Source organism: Phalangium opilio, unplaced genomic scaffold, assembly GCF_054372755.1.
Source record: "Phalangium opilio isolate 3A_F unplaced genomic scaffold, DU_Popi_V2 ptg000017l_1, whole genome shotgun sequence".
NCBI lineage: Eukaryota > Metazoa > Arthropoda > Arachnida > Opiliones > Phalangiidae > Phalangium > Phalangium opilio.
Genome location: NW_028324151.1, coordinates 10727320 through 10744108, shown reverse-complemented (window position 1 = coordinate 10744108; position 16789 = coordinate 10727320). Strand labels below are relative to the sequence as shown.

At 36.3% G+C, this 16789-nt stretch overlaps 1 protein-coding gene across 2 annotated transcripts; it reads left to right on the top strand.

The window, feature by feature from the left end:
* The first annotated feature begins 267 nt into the window (after positions 1 to 267).
* Positions 268 to 14700, top strand: LOC149703720 (calcium-activated chloride channel regulator 1-like). 2 transcript variants are annotated; one of them, XM_089866957.1, is made up of 15 exons: positions 268 to 441; positions 525 to 627; positions 957 to 1139; positions 1208 to 1505; positions 1583 to 1689; positions 1880 to 2056; positions 2387 to 2523; positions 2585 to 2696; positions 2850 to 3077; positions 4666 to 4962; positions 6690 to 6920; positions 7029 to 7293; positions 8508 to 8693; positions 13183 to 13476; positions 13928 to 14700. In XM_089866957.1, exons 3-15 carry the CDS (start codon positions 975 to 977, stop codon positions 14644 to 14646), a joined length of 3216 nt encoding a protein of 1071 aa, XP_089723083.1. In that variant the 5' UTR covers positions 268 to 441; positions 525 to 627; positions 957 to 974; the 3' UTR covers positions 14647 to 14700. The 2 variants fall into 2 exon arrangements, with proteins under 2 accessions (XP_089723083.1, XP_089723084.1); XM_089866958.1 differs by lacking the exon at positions 13928 to 14700 and adding an exon at positions 13533 to 13784 and having other exon boundaries at positions 270 to 441.
* Positions 14701 to 16789: the final 2089 nt, after the last annotated feature.

Sequence of the window (16789 nt, the reverse complement as noted above, 5' to 3'; positions counted from 1 at the left end):
ACTTTATGAGCCTATTCACGGCTTGTTCCCTGTGCCATGGTCGGGAAGATAATCATACGCAGAGGGGTCGACACTATTCTGGGATAAAGGAGGGCTTCCCATATTACACGGCGCCAGCAAGTTTCAACAAGTGTACTTTTTGTTTTTACATCTATATACTTTTGGTCGTACCAATTCCTAACCCGCTATCTTTCTACACTGTATATTTGGTCTTAAAGTCGAAGAACTATGATATCACATGATGACTCCTTATAGATTATCAATTTTTTTTCCCGAACAAGCCTTTACCGTTTTGGCGAGAATCTACAGTTACGTGTACAAGAGGGAATATACGCGGGAAACACTTTATAAAAGTTTTCGCTAGTTTTTTCACATCCTTATCTAATTTCGTGATTCAAGATGTTGTCCCTCATTAATTGGAATTATTTTTCACGACGCAGCGTTAGTATTGCGTACATACGTATTAATATTATTAAAACTTCAACATTTATATCTTATCATAACTCTTGAAATTCGATAAACAGGTATTTCTCAAGTTATGAAACAAGGTGTTTTCAATATCCTTTAACGATCGTTATTGAAATAGCATTTACTTACTGGAATCCGTCGGTTGAAGAACAACTTCAAGTACGTACGAAAAAAAAAATTAAAACTAATATTCACTTACTACTTATTTATTTAACATTGTACTAAATATTTTTGTGAACAATGATCGATTTATGCTTATATTTTGCTCAATTACAATTTATTTATTTTTTTTCTCAAAAGTGATTATATTACAATTTTACTTTTTATTGATGTAACAAAACAGTTTTCGTAGCTCCAGCAAGCCATACATTTTCAAGAACTGATAACCTACTTTTTGAAATATGTTTTTGTGACATGTTAAAATTTATATAAAGAGCTGGCTTTTGAGCTTTATTAATGTTATTTTAATTTTTTTCTCTATTTCATAGATATAATTCTGGTCAATCATGCGTAATTTCCAACTAAAATTTAGACTGACTTTGACGATTTTTCTATGTATTTGCTACGCGAATGCATTTGATATAAGCGTTAATTCTGGTGGATATGAAGGTGTTGTGGTAGCCATTAACAGAAACGTTCCCGAAGATCCAAAAATAATTCAAGGCATAAAGGTTTGAGTCGAGCGGCTCGAGCCTACGCTAACGCCTGCTTGGATTTACATATTTCACTTTTATACCAGGAAATGTTCATACGGGGATCAGGATACTTGTTTAACGCCACTCGCAATCGACTTTACTTCAAAAAAGTGACAATTGTCATACCAGAATCGTGGAATGGGAGTTACGACCAAGAAGACGTTTTCACTGATTACTATTCAAAATCTCATATTCGAATTGCTCCTGCTAATCCCGAATTCGGAGACGGACCTTACACCTTACAACCCGGAGAGTGTGGGGATCAAGGCGAATACGTTCACTTCACGCCTAAATTTGTCTCTGAATTTAATGGTTGGACGTTTGAGATGTACGGAGATTCCGGTAGGTTTCAGAGTCCTTAACTGATATATATTAAATACTTGTTTACACCAATTTTTTTCTCTTGAACAAAAACTTAGGACGCCAATTAGTTCACGAATGGAGTCATTTTCGATTCGGCGTCTATGATGAGTACGGAACCCCTGGCAACAGAAGATTTCCGCTTTTCTATTTAGATAAAGGAAAAGTAAGAGCTCAATATATCTACTTGAATTGTAAACAATGAACATTTCTTTGCACATTAAGTTGTATTTTTAATTTTTTTAAATGATGTTCAAAAATGATTTAGTAGAGCTTGCGTACCACCTGCGTAGCTTCTAAGATGAAATTAATTCCTTAATAAAATTAACTATCCAATTTTATGCTGGCCACTGTAGGTTCATCCGACGAGTTGCGTTAAAAATGTGAAAGGGTGGATTGAACAAGATGATGGTTTTCCGTGCAAGTTGTATAAAAACGGATTTGTAGGGGATGAATGTAGATTTATCCCGGAGATGGACGAATTTTTGCAGCCTGTAGAGGCGTCCATCATGTATATGCCATACTTACCAAAGGTGAGACTCTATTATATCATTGATAGAAGTAATTTTAGAAGCAGGAATGGAGAATGGTTAGTATTTACTTCAGTCCGACTCATAGCCCAGTATAGAGCCCCTCCCTAACGAAAATTTGAAATTATATTATTGAACGGCGAAAAATACCTAATTCCTTTTAACCTCTGAAGCCATGACCCGCCTCTTCTTTCAAACTCCCCCCCCCCCTGTTTCGGGGAAGGGGGTCCGGGACAATGACGCGCACCCAGATTACTCTGTTCTCCATTCCTGCTTCTAAAATTATATCTATCCCACAAGAAATTTTTCTTAAAATATTAATTTTCATCTTAGGTGGGTAGTTTTTGCAATGGTGAGGCCGAAGAGGTTTCCAAACAACATAACTGGAGAGCTCCAACGAAACAAAACGCATTTTGCAAGTATAGAAGCACTTGGGAAGTTATTTCAAATCACCCGGATATGTTGAAAAGGTAGAAATTTTCTAAACTGAACGATGAATATAGCTTATTCCTAAATCATTATTTATATCAGCTCCGTCCTTTCCCCTAACACGCCAACAAAGACGTCCTTCCTAACTTTGCGATTCGCGGGAGTAAAAGCCAGACAAACTGTTCTACTAATGGATGTTTCAACTAGTATGTCAGTAAGTATATTGTGAAACAAAATCATATTGTACGGCGCATTTGATTAGATCTGTTATTTAGGAATAGGTTCTCACGTCCGTTATATTAAGTTACTGTTGACCCATCGACAAATGTTAATTTACGATAGTGCGTTCACACTGTTTTTGTTATAGACTAAAAGTCGTCTACGAAAACTACAAGCTGCTGCGCAAAGATTCATTATGGATACTATTCCTTCATATACATCTTTTGGCATGGTACAGTTTTCAACGAAAGCGAGGAAATTGGCCAGCATGATACGAATTGAAAACCATGATATTCGAAAAAATCTGGCTAAGTTGATACCTTATAGGGTTTCGGGATCTACGTCTATTGGAGCTGGCTTAAGAGAGTCCATAAAGGTATAAATATGATTGTGGTGTTAAACAGAGCCTGGGCGGGAAAATAGATGTCGTTAGTAATTTTCATTTAGATGAGACCATGTTTAAACAATGATTTTGATTAAGTTAGTTATGAGTAAGCCAAGTTTGCCCCTACTTTCTAGGTTGACATCTAACCCTCCAATATTTAGAGCCCCTTCGTATGTGATTTTGTATTTTTTGTTGCATACATAAAGAGTTTTATCTAGATTTTTTAATGACATATTATCTAAATTATGGGGTGTAACTTGTATCAGCAGTTCCCAGAAGAGCAGTTCCTGAAATAGCAACCGCTATTCGATAAAAACATCGGCGTTGCTTAAAACTACTATTTTAGAAATAGCGGCTGTTGTTTTGGGGAAAAAGCAACGTTTTTCTCGAGTTTTGATAAATTCTTAACGCTACCTGACCTAATACTGTTTAAATAACACAACCTAACCTGACCTAATATAATTTGAGCTAAAATAACCAAACCTAACAAAGGGTTCAAATAACCAAACCTAACTAAGGGTTAAAATAACACAACCTAACCTGACCTAATATAATTTGAGTTAAAATAACCAAACCTAACAAAGGGCTCAAATAACAAAACCTAACCTTATCTAGTACTATTTTGGTTGAAAAAACAAAACCTAACCTTATCTAATACTATTGGGGTTCAAATAACCAATCATAGCCCAACCTATAAGTCTATTTTGGTACAAATGACGAAACATAGCCCAGCCTAACCTAATATAAGTCTATTTTGGTACAAATAACCAAACATAGCCCAACCTAACGTAATATAAGTCCATTTTGGTACAAATAACCAAACATAGCCCAACCTAACCTAATATAAGTCTATTTTGGTACAAATAACCAAACATAGCCCAACCTAACGTAATATAAGTCCATTTTGGTACAAATAACCAAACATAGCCCAACCTATCCTAATATAAGTCTATTTTGGTACAAATAACCAAATTTAACCTGACTTAATTAACCTCCCCTAACCAAACCTAAGATTATTGTCGTAAAAATAACCTAATTTAACCTCACTTAATGCTATTGGGGTTGAAATAACAAAACGTAACCTGACCTAATAGTATTTGGGTTCCAATAGCAAACAAGTCACAATGTGACTTAGCCCCGTAGCAAACTGTAATGTAATGAAAAGTAAAAAATAAACATTTTTGAATTTGATTTGAAACGTAACCTGACCTAATACTATCGGGGTTCAAAGAACAATTCGTAAACTGACCCAGGTTCAAATAACCTAACCTAACCTAAGACTATTTTGGAACAAATAAACAAATTTAACCTGAGTGAATTAACTTCACCTGACCTGGTACTATTTGAGTTCAAGTAACCAAAACTAAAGCATCATAAACGACAATCGTTTTTCACATCCCGGTTTTACTGCTCTTTAGGGAAATGCTGTAAAGGTACATAGCGTTTACGAGATCCGCTGTTTAGGGAACTGCGGTAACGGGTAAACAAAGTTTTCGGGAAACCGCGGTTGAGAGGACCACTATTATGGAATCCACTTATATTACGGAATCCACTTATATTAGGGCTTCCCAAATTATAGACTCTTCAACAAAATTCTGGTAAAACGAAAGGAGCAATGATTATTTTGCTCACGGACGGTGAAGAAACTGATGCACCGTTTATAAGTGACGTTTTGAAAGAGATCGAAGAATCTGGGGTTATCGTTAACACAATCGCAATTGGTGATAGCGCAACTGTACTGCTGGAAAGCCTGGCAACAAGAACTGGAGGTAGAAGCTTTTACTTCCCGGATAGCGATAAAGACGCATCAGGACTGGATTCCGCTCTGGGATCGTCAACTTCATCCCAAGTTGATGTTGAACTTCAACCAATAACTGTAAGTTTGGTTAAGCTTAATTTAAAGCGAGGGGTCGGACGTTCGGCATTTTAGTGTACGGGATTTTGAGATTTCGAGATTTTGACCAAGATTTTGAGATTTTCCCCAGATTTTGAGATTCTGACTGAGATTTTAGACATCTTGAAATCTACTCCAAGATTTTAAGATTTCGGGATTTTCAGATTTTGAACGCGATTTCCAGATTTTGAAGGAGATTTCGGGATTTTGTTCAGGATTTTCAGATTTTTGAAGGAGATTTCGGGATTTTGTTCAGGATTTTCAGATTTTTGAAGGAGATTTCGGAATTTGGAACAAGATTTTCAGATTTTGAAGGAGATTTTCAGATTTCGAGGAGATTTTCAGATTTCGAGGAGATTTTCAGATTTCGAGGAGATTTTCAGATTTCGAAGAGATTTTGAGATTTCGAGGAGATTTTCAGATTTTTGATGAAATTTTGGGTATTTGCAGGGGATATCAAGATTTACTATAGACCAATACGAATATTACATGAAGAGAAACAAACTTCCAGGGGCACGCCTCTATAGTGGATAATTTCAATCATGTCAGGAGACACCGCTAGAGGCATGACCGAGTTGGCTAGCCTCTCAGATGCAGTGAGCTTGGGCTGCCTCTAGTGTTGTTTTGTGGCGACAGGGAAATTATCCAGTATGTAGGCGTGCCCCTGGAAGTTTGTTTCACTGTAGGTATTCGTATTGGTCTATTAACTTCCGGTGTTCATAGGATATTTCGAGATTTTGAAATATAGGTTTAGGTTTTAGACTATAAATTTGTTTTAATTTACCGTAATGAATACCGGAGAAAAATCGACAAAAATAGTCAAATTTGTAATACAGTACTCTTATATAGCGCAGGCGCCAAAAATCGAGACGGAAGGCTGAGTTTTACCCTCGTGTCTTCCCCTCTTAAATAGATGCAAAACGTGTATTGTAAGCGTGGGATTTTCAGATTTTGATATTTTAGGGTAAGATTTCGGGATTTTACGTTAAGATTTCGGGATTTCTAGATTTTAATGTGGGATTTGGGGATTTTAGGTGAAGATTTCGGGATTTTCAGATTTAAAGGTAGGGATTTCGGGATTTTCAGATTTTGAGGTAGGGTTTGGGAATTTTCAGATTTTCACGTAAGATTTTGGGATTTTCAGATTTTGACGTGAGATTTCGGGATTTTGAGATTTTAAGGGCAAGATTTCGGGATTTCGAGATTTTCGAGAGAGATTTTAATAGATTTCAAATGAATTGTACGGGATTTTGAGAAACGTCCGACCCCTCAATTTAAAGACTTTTAATGCAGTTTAAACTGACCATATGATCAGAATTTCGTAATTTTGTGTATTTGGACTGAGTGCAGATAAGATAGCTTAGCCTAATCTTTCACAGCTTAGGCTGGAGGTTAAGATGCCGTTACAGTGTATATTGGTGTACAGAATAGATACCAATGACTCGTTAGCATATTTGAAAAATGTCGGTTGTTTTACCACTTTTCGGTAATTGAACATCACTAGTGTAAGCGCTATTATATCAGTAAACAACCATTATTGGCAATTATGTAATGCGCAATTTTGTGGAACTTAAACTAGATATTCTGAATCAGTAGGGCTGCAACAAAATTTAGATTACATTTGAAATGAAATTTATAAATTAGTCATTGTTTTTTGCGCTTCGAGTTACATATGTACAAATAAATATTTTACATGGCGGTAACATTAGGTCTTTGGCAATAACATTGAGATTTCTGCGGGAGAACTGAAAACCATAGAAGTAAATATGGACAAGGAACTGGGAAAAAATGCGGAATTTACGATTAGTGGTTCGAGTATCAAGGACATATTTGTAACACTGAAATCTCCCGGAAACAAAGTATACGACGAATCACATCCTGAATTTGATGTGGATATTGACGTCAAACAAAGAAAGAAGTTCACTTTTCCACTTGCGGAGGTAATTAAAACTTAAAAGACTATTAAGTCTCGTGGAAATCATGTTACTCGCTACTACAATTGCCCATATACCAGTCTCACTATATTATAATTCTGATTTTATACGCAGCATGGTAAATGGATGATGATGCTGAAAGCCAGTAAGGACGTCAGCATCGTAGCCACTGTATCATCAGATGTTCGAGACCCGAGTGAACAGCCCATTCGTGCCGTAGCCTGGTTTGATAAAACAGAAGTTACCTTCCCCGCTTATGTCAAAGTTTTAGCCAAAGTTAGTAAGGGCTATAATGAAGTTTTGGATGCCACAGTTAAAGCCACCATCATACGTCCAAATGAAATGAGTGTTGATATAATGTTGAAGGACAATGGAGTGGGTAAGGTTCAGTTTTTTTCTTTTTCTCTATACCAAAACGAATTCAAACCAGGGTTGTTGACTTTTATGATTTTTTCAAAAAAAAATCAAAAAAATCGATTTTTTTTTATTTAAATCGGATTTTTTTGATTTTAATTGATTGTTTTGATTTTTATTGAACTACTACATAGTAAATTACCAACATTAAAACTTTTGAGTCAAAATTAACCAAAAGCAAAATAATCATGACATTTAAGCAGCTCTTGGATATTATTACTATTCAAATGCTTGTAAAAAAAGACTAGCTTGACCGCTACTTCATTTCCAAGCCTTTCTAGCAAGACAAACTGGAGTTCTGGGAAAAACTTACATTGAAATATACCAAAACCATGATTATTTTTAATTTTAGGTCTTTTCTAGTTAAGTTTCTTCTCGAGTTTCTTAAACTACTTCTTGGAATATCAGAAAACATTTTTTAAAAATAAAAATATATTCTTGATTTTAATCAAATGATTTTTTTTTTAAAATCGCTTGATTTAAATCAGTGATTTAAATCAAACAACCCTGATTCAAACAAAAAACATATGGTTTTAACCTCTGGTACCATCCTTGTTTACTTTGTTGAGAAGATTTGTCTGCTAATATTCATGTCACATGTCTATTAGCATACAGCGTGCCCTTGTTTGTAAAGAGTCAAAGTAGGAATACTCTTTTAGCCTATGCGTCTCACTACAAACATTTAGGAACTCACTATTTCATTTGATTTATAAATACGTGCTTCAAAAATAAGCTTGCAATTATTTCACATTTGTTAGTTATAATTAGGAGTCTCACTGGCGCAATTTTCTGTACTTGCTACACAATTATGATTTGACCATGGCGTCTGAGACTTAACTGACGATCTAATTTGTTTTACGTTTTCAAAATATTTTAGGTTTAGAAATAGGAAACTAAATTATTAAGGTCACTTTTCTAGGGCTCGGCGTTTGGACAAGATAATCCGCAGAATTTTGGTTAATCAGTTATTCATGAATAATAATCAGATAATTTTTCGTGATTACATTGCATTAACCATAGACTTCCCGTGGATAATTTCAAATTATGAATAAAGATAAAACAAACAGATATTATCCAATCCAAATGCCGACCACTACACTTTTCACATTATTTCAAACTATCGCTAGTTGAAAATAAACGTTATAATCATAGAATGTTTTTGTTAAAATGTAATTGTAGGTGCTGACACTATTGAAAATGACGGAATATATTCAGGGTACTTCAGTAATTTCACTGGAAACGGTCGATACGCAGCTGTGGCGACTGTTGTAAATGACGGGAAAGCTAAACTGAAAATATCCGGAGGTAGTTTCCTTGGGAAAGCTTCAGGCGCTCCGTCAATTCCAAGGAATAAAACACACCTGAGTAAGTATAAATACCAATAAAGACTTTTGTAATGGTTTGCATGAGTGTCGATTTTTACTCACTATGATCCGATAACCATCATAACTCGTTACTTGAAACGATTCCGATAATTTTAGGCGGGCATAGGGTTCGAAAATTACGGTAATTTTGGAAAATGGTCCGTAATTTACCGTGTAAATTACCGTTCATGGTAATTTACAAAAAATCAAAAATTAATTATATTGAGCGTTTTTAAACTAAATAATGAAAAATACCACTTGAACACAGCTATACTTTTCATAGCATAGTATCGTACATCATTTGAACACCCAGTTTTGATGTTTGCGGCTCAAAATACTTTTGAAGAGCAACATCCACTTTCTTCTTCATACCCATTTTGCGAATTATTGCTATTCCACGTTTTTAGAACAAATTTTAGAGATGGGCCGATACCAATTTAAACCGATACCGATATATCGGTCTAGCCAAATATCGGTACCGATTTTGGTATCGGTCCATCTCTACAAATTTCTAACAACCACAGCTTTCCAGCTGACGCAAAGGAACTCGAAAACAAGAATAGAGGAAAACAAGACGGCCCAAGGGCTCGTAATAGTAGCCATATCGTACGAGTGAATAGCCCCTCTATACCCTACCCTAATGAGTGGATAACCCCTCTATACCTTACCCTAATGAGTGAATAGCGCTATCTTTCAATGCTTAAATGATTTACCGTGCATAAAATCAGAGTGAATAGCCCTTCGATTCCCTACTCTAAACAGTGATTAAATTATAACCGTATAAATTTACTTATGCTGTAATTCTAATATTCCGGCGAATCGAAGAACAGATAGTTTTTACTTTTTAGTGATAATCCCCTCGATGAGTTTACAACATAGACTTATGCCGATGCACACTTATCGCATCTTATAAATTTCTAACAAGGACTTATGCCCAGAAACTTTTGAAAGAGAAAGTTAGTTATAGTGATTACGCATTTTAGTGATAATCCCCTCGATGAGTTTACAACATAGACTTATGCCGATGCACACTTATCGTATCTTATAAATTTCTAACAAGGACTTATGCCCAGAAACTTTTGAAAGAGAAAGTTTAGTTATAGTGATTACGCATTTTAGTGATTATCCCCTCGAATTACCTTTAGCGATGCTAAAATGATCAAACGCATAACGCTCATTTAACAATATGTTACCTCTATCTAAACCCACATTTGAAATAACCGCCAAAACGTTCCAGTCAAACATAACATAGATGACGATAGCTACCGAACGAGAACGAAACACATGAGGAGGAAACGGGGAAAATCGTTATCTATTTAATTAGCACATACATAAAAAGAAAATAAATATAAAAACCCCAAACATACAAATTCATAAGTATCCGACCCCACACATAAAAATTCAAAAGTTTCCGACCCCACAGATTAAGAGGTACCCACCCCACATCACCCCGACATTTTAGAGATAAGAATAAATAATAAAAAACTCGAAGTTTCTATCAAGGCTCTATGGTTCAGTTGGTAGAATGTCTGCCTGTTGCGCCAGCGACCCGGGTTCGATTCCCGGATCTGACCTGCCAAAATTTTAATTAAAATTAAAACTCTAACCGAGCCCAGTAACCCCTATGGGTGGGTTGTGGTAATATAAAGTTCCTTTTAAGCTAAAATCTGACGATAACGAAGCGACAACCCCGGCCACTACTACTACGACGGCTCGGGTCAAACTAAGAGCCTATCGTATACTACGATATGGCTAAAAAATCTAATTTTTCCCACGCTTGCCCTTCGACCTTGTATGACTTACTCATGTCTAGTGGGAAGAAATAAGTGAGCTTTTAGACCATTTTCCAAGGGAAAAAAATGAGAATTCAGTGGTAAATTATCATCTAGGTAATTTGCCAGTGTAAATTACCACGGTAATGACCAGAGTAATTACCGTTTTCGTAATTTATCCGAGAAAATCGTAAATTACAGTTACCCTGGTAAATTACCGTGTAAATTACCATGGTAATTTACCGATTTAGAACCCTAGGCGGGCACCGTCATCTTCATGACTATTAAAACGCTACAAAATAATTAAATTTAAAAAGATATTCTTGAAATTCCTTTTAAATTTAACTTTTAAAAATAATATTTTACGGTAATTTCTAAAATAATATAGTTTTTTTTAGTATAGACTGGGAGGCCCTTTTGTCCCTATACTGCAAGTCGCTGTTAATCATGAAAGTACAGAGAGCGAAAAGCTAATGCTTCAATTAACAATCATTATTAAAAAAAGTCACAGTTTCTAGTATTAATTTTTAGCGATTTCCACTGACTGCTCCAAAGGGTGCTCTCAGGGTTAGGATGACGTAACTGCCCTCAGCGAGTTTTGGAGAGAATAGTTTCGTCAGTGGAACACGATCGAGAGGTCCGAGCGCGCTCTGAATAATCAAAATTGGCGCCGGAGACGAAATTGTAATAAAGTGTGTATATCTTGACGCAAATGGGCTGAAACCAATTAATAGATTTAACATTCCAATTAATTTACAAAAAAAAAATCTATTTTGAGTAATGATCGGCAACGTCTCTGATATAATTATTGGTTTTAGGATGAGGCGTAATATCTTTAAAGTAATGATAAAACCTCGTATTCTTCATCTTCAGAACTTTCAGAAGATGATTCCAGAAATAAATAAGCATAAGCGAGAGCCTGTCTTTTATGAGATACCGCGTGGTTCGCCATTTTAATTTTATTACGTCATACTCGAGCACCGTCGCTCTGTCGAATTTTTCAGAGCACCAAAGAGCAATTCTCGGGCAGTTTTTGGGGTCAGTGGAACACGCGATTCTGGGCGAGTGTTGCACTCGTGTTCCCAGTGGCGGACGAAAACGCGCCGAGAGTGCACATAGAGTGCTCTAGTGCAGTCAGTGGAAATCGCTATTTGTTTCTCAATATTGTCTCAACAACATTAGAGTGAAATGCTCAGAATGATCGGTTGTGAGTGTGACTAAAATACTGAACCTTCTGAAATGCTAAATTACTGAACTTGGTACTAAAACCTCTACATAGGTGAAAACTACCATCCACTCTCATAGAGAATTCACATAGGAGTAATGAAGGAAGACTTGAATCTCAACAGGACTAAATTTAACAGACTATTTTACTGAACTCTGAACCAACTTTCAGAGTTTGAAAGCTTAACACCATGTTCAGCTATAGAAATATTAAATAAGGTTCAGGGTTTAAGATTTCACCGAAATATTCACTCAAGTTCAGACCGCCTTAAGCTATAGAACTATTAAATATTGTTCAGTGGTTCGGAGTTCAGCAAAATAGTCACACGAGTTCAGCAAAATAGTCATACGAGCTCAGCAAAATCGTCACACGAGTTCAGCAAAATAGTCACACGAGTTCAGCAAAATAGTCACACGAGTTCAGCAAAATAGTCACACGAGTTCAGCAAAATAGTCACACGAGTTCAGCAAAATAGTCACACGAGTTCAGCAAAATAGTCACACGAGTTCAGCAAATTAGTCACACGAGTTCAGATCATGTTATGCTATAGTAGTATTAAATATAAATGGGCGGTTCAGAGTTCAGTAAAATAGTCACTTGAGTTCATACCGTGTGAAGCTAAAGAAACTATTAAATATGGTTCAGCGGTTCAGAGTTCAGTAAAATGGTCACTAAAGTAAAGATTAGACCAGGGGGGTTATTATGAACTCCAGATTAGACCTTGTTAAAATATGGAACTATCAAAAATGGTTCAGCAAAATAGTCACACAAGTTCAGACCATGTTTAGCTATAAAAAATATTAAATGGTTCAGCGGTTCAGAGTCCAGTAAAATAAATTCAATCCTATTGAGATTCAAGTCTTCGTATATTACTCCTATGCGAATTCTCTATGAGAGTGGATGTTAGTTTTTCATGTAGAGGTTTTAGTACCAAGTTCATCGGTTCAGAGGGTTCAGTATTTTAGTCACACCCATAATTAAGAGTAGCTTTGACGATTTCCTTGTACTCTGATGTGCATATTTTAATTTTTAAATCTCTGCAGTCAATTTATGACATCATGGTACTAGATCATAAATGTTGACTTAACATTCTCTGTATTTAGTGACTGCGAGGAAAGTACCTTAAGACTTATCCTCTAATGATACTTAAAAGTAATCGCAAACTTCAGCACTTCTAAACGCTGCCATGGTGAAGCACAATGACTTAACTAAAAAAAATTCTTAAACCAGAATAGTTTATGAAGCTCTACATGGTTTCATTGTCAAGAGCCTAAGCCTAAACGTCACTTTTTTTGCGTATGGCACTGTCGGATAACACGGAGTATCGGTGCTCATGGGAATGTTATCGGAAATGCCTTCCATGATCTTAAATTAGGCTCTGACGACACTCAGGCATTTTAACTTCCACAATGTTTCCTACCTAAGAAACTAGTTACTAAATAATTTTACTTTACGCTGGGAAAGCAGTATTAATATTGTTGTATTTATATTAGACATGGAACCTCAATTTGAATTCAAAACGAATATGTTTACACGAATGCCTGGTTCTATTCCCGATCCCCTGATTGAAACCGAGACGGCTGAAGCTTTCAGTCGGAATGTTAACATGGGAAATTTTCAACTGAAGAAGTTTGCACCTGGAATGAACAAAGATGTAATACCACCGAGTCGAGTAACGGATCTCGAAGTGTATCATATAAGCAAAGCCTTTCCTCAATATTCAAAAAGCCTAACAGTTATATACCTACGATGGACCGCAGCCGGTGATGATTTGGACGCAGGAATTGGTAAGAAAAAACCTTTTGTTACAAAAGCGTAGTATAATTAACATCGGCTATTAAAGTACAGAGATTATAGACAACTGACGTTGCAAAATATCTCCCTCTTTATGAAATCCCACACCGTACATAAGGGTTGTTATGCCTTATTATATAATTTAAAATTGTCTTGGAAAACCATAAAATATTTTCCCGCAATGAATATTTACGTCAAAAAATATATTTGAATTTGTCTTGATGATGGATCGACTAGATTAAATGTCGTTATAATTTGCTCAAACAAACTGTTTTTGACGTTTGTTGCGACCATCTCACTAATTTTACCATACATGAAAATCTAAAACTTTATTAAACAAGCCTGAGCTCTAATATTTAAAATTATCATTTAAAAAGATTTGTAAAAGTGTCTTAACGCCTTAAAATTCCGTGATAATTAAATTACAACCTCAAATACTTGCAGCTGATCATGTTGAAATTAGAGGTGCTGCAGAAGGGGAGTCATTACTGAGAGGATTTGGAAGTTGCTCCATAATGTCAAATGTTAGGTCAATGATGAAGCCTTCAGGCAAGCAACAAAAGGCACAGTTTTATTTGCCAGAGGCGTGGGACAACAAAAATTGCACTGAAAACGATTGCGACGTTTATTTTGCTCTCATCTCTGTTGACAAGATGGGAAACAAAGCCGAAATGTCCAACATAGCTGTAGCTCATTTAGGCTCCTCTGCCTTTTCTGAAGCGGTGGAACGTACTATTTCTACAATTAAAGAACAACCAGAAAAGTCTTCAGTGTCTGGAGAAAATCAGCAAACGAGCTCTTTGTTTGAAAAACCTCGAGAAACCACGTATGCGCCTGAAAAACAAGAAAGAACGAGATCATTAATGGACGATGATTCGGAAGAAATTACGCTTGCATCAATAGATGGGATAAACAACATATCGATTAGCGAAAATCAGATTAGTATTTCAGAAGAGAACGCTATATCCAAGAGTTTCAAAGACGGTGATTCGACATTGGAAATATCAGTCGGAGATAAAAAGATATCATCTATATCATTGACTGATGAAGACGAATCAACTGTCAGACTGAAATTTATACGAACCAGAAACATTACCATTAAAGATAGCAAACTATATCAATTGATGCGAAGAAATTTGCTCAAAAAAGTATTATCGGAGTAATTACATTACCATGGACATAAAAGATTTTATACCAATAAAAAAAATTGCTCTTATTTGTGGGTTTTTCATGTTGACGTATGATAGCGCAAGGTTATTTTAAAGAGAACAAGACGAGCCAAGGGCTCGTAATAGCAGCCACATCGTACCCTACTTAACAGGCGTACATAAAATTTATGTGAATAGCCCCTCGATGCGCTACTTTTAACTGTGCTAAAATGATTACCCGTAATCCTTACTTCAATAAATTTATTTATGTTATTATTGTAATAGTGCGACACAAAGAGAAATTTTGAGTGAGTAGCCCCTCGATGCACTACCCTTAACATTGCTAAAATGATTACCCGTAAGACCATTCTAAAAACAACAATGCTAAAATGATTACACACAAGTAACCCTTAATATCAGAAGAGAAAGTTTTAGTGATTACCCCCTCGATGATCGAGTTGCCTTTAACAGTGCTAAAATGATTACGTACTTAACGCCCGATTATTACACATACAGAAAGTTTTAGTTTAGTTTACAACATAGACTTATGCCGACGCATACTTTTGGCATCTTATAAATTTCTAACATGAACTTATGGCCAGAAGCGTTTGAAAGAGAAAGAATTCGGTAAAACCCCCAATAATTGTAATACCCCATTGAAAAGACCATTCTAAAAACCATTCAACTTGCTTTTGCTTTTAAAATTTCCCTCGACTTCTTTGAATGTTGAAATAGGGGATAGGGGAGCGTGATTGAAAGCGTAAAATCCTTATTGTCGACGGGTGACAGAGAATTTAAAGGGAGTAGGAAACCTACCATTTAAATTAAGGCAATAAAATAATGGTCTCTCTCGCTTTAAATATATCGAGCAAACGTAAAACTCAATACGCAATGCTTAACCACAGTTAAATGCTATGCTTATACTTACTATTATAATCCCCTTCCTCTTAAAATACACGAAAGGAAAATATCACTTCACCACAATTCCCTCCCATTCACTCTCCCTTCAATGACGAACGAAAAATTTTATACTGCCAAATGCGGTACTCTTTCACGACAACGACGCCACCCACCACCACTGACAACAACAACAACAGGGCAGGTTAAACTAAGACCCACATCGTAGATGTTCATCATACGATGTGGCTAAAAACAGGGATTTACACATTCAGACTTCAGAGAGCGGAACACTGCCTTGGAGTGTTCTTTGTATGGTGTATTTTGCTTTCATTCAATTAACATACCTCATAAATTACTGAAACGGCAATAAGAATTTGCTGGAAATGCATCATCGAGATGGCTTAACGAGAATGAAGCAGTGGTGCTTTTAAACTAGGTTCTACTTCACTTTTAAAATAATACCGGAATTTAAGCCAGTCGACAGAAGGCTTAAATTCGGGTCGTTCGAGTTTCAGGCCTTTCTACGGGCAAATTTTTGGAACGGGAGAGTAGATAATTTTGACCCCAGAAATGGCAGGCCTATGGCTTCAAGCGAATAAAAGCCAATTCATTTTTAACCCTTGTGCCGCAAACAGCCCCCTTTGGCGTAAGTATTTCTGAGGTGCAGAAACGGCAACCCTACGGCTTCACGCGAATAAACGACAATTCGTTTTTACTTTTTAGCCACATCGTAGTATACGATGAGGCTCTTAGTTTGATCTGCCCTGTTGTCATTCTCGTATTAGTAGTAGTGCCACAGTCCTGCCTTTGGCAGTATCGTTCGTCATTTTTGAAAGTCGAGAGAAAATATTTTTCTTTTTAGTTAACGTTACAGTTCACAGGTGGACTTTTAAACTTGATACACGGAAGAGATTATATTTTTTAAATTTTCTTCCTCCACGGAGAATCGAACCGCGGACCTACCGCTCGCCAGCCCAGTACTACGCAGCCTCGCCTAAAACCGCTCGCTAAGAAACGCTCGCGAATAGAGGACTAATCTCGGAGAGTTTGTCAGAGACAGCAGGGGCGGACTGGCCATAGGGCCCCAACTGCCACTGGCAGTGGGGCCCCAGTCAATGGGGGCCCTCCTTTTCGGGGTTTGCATATTTCAAAATTGGTCCTTCAATAACTCAAAATAGTTATTATAAGATAATGTTCATTTAATAATTTATAAAGCGGAAAGAGATAGTTTTGAAGTCTTATTGTTTTCGACTCTACT

Coding starts and splice junctions, on each gene's coding strand:
- LOC149703720 (XM_089866957.1), top strand. CDS start 975: ATGCGTAATTTCCAACTAAAATTTAGACTGACTTTGACGATTTTTCTA. Junction 2,697..2,849: donor ATGTTTCAACTAGTATGTCA/GTAAGTATATTG, acceptor TTTTTGTTATAG/ACTAAAAGTCGTCTACGAAA. Junction 13,477..13,927: donor TGATTTGGACGCAGGAATTG/GTAAGAAAAAAC, acceptor AAATACTTGCAG/CTGATCATGTTGAAATTAGA.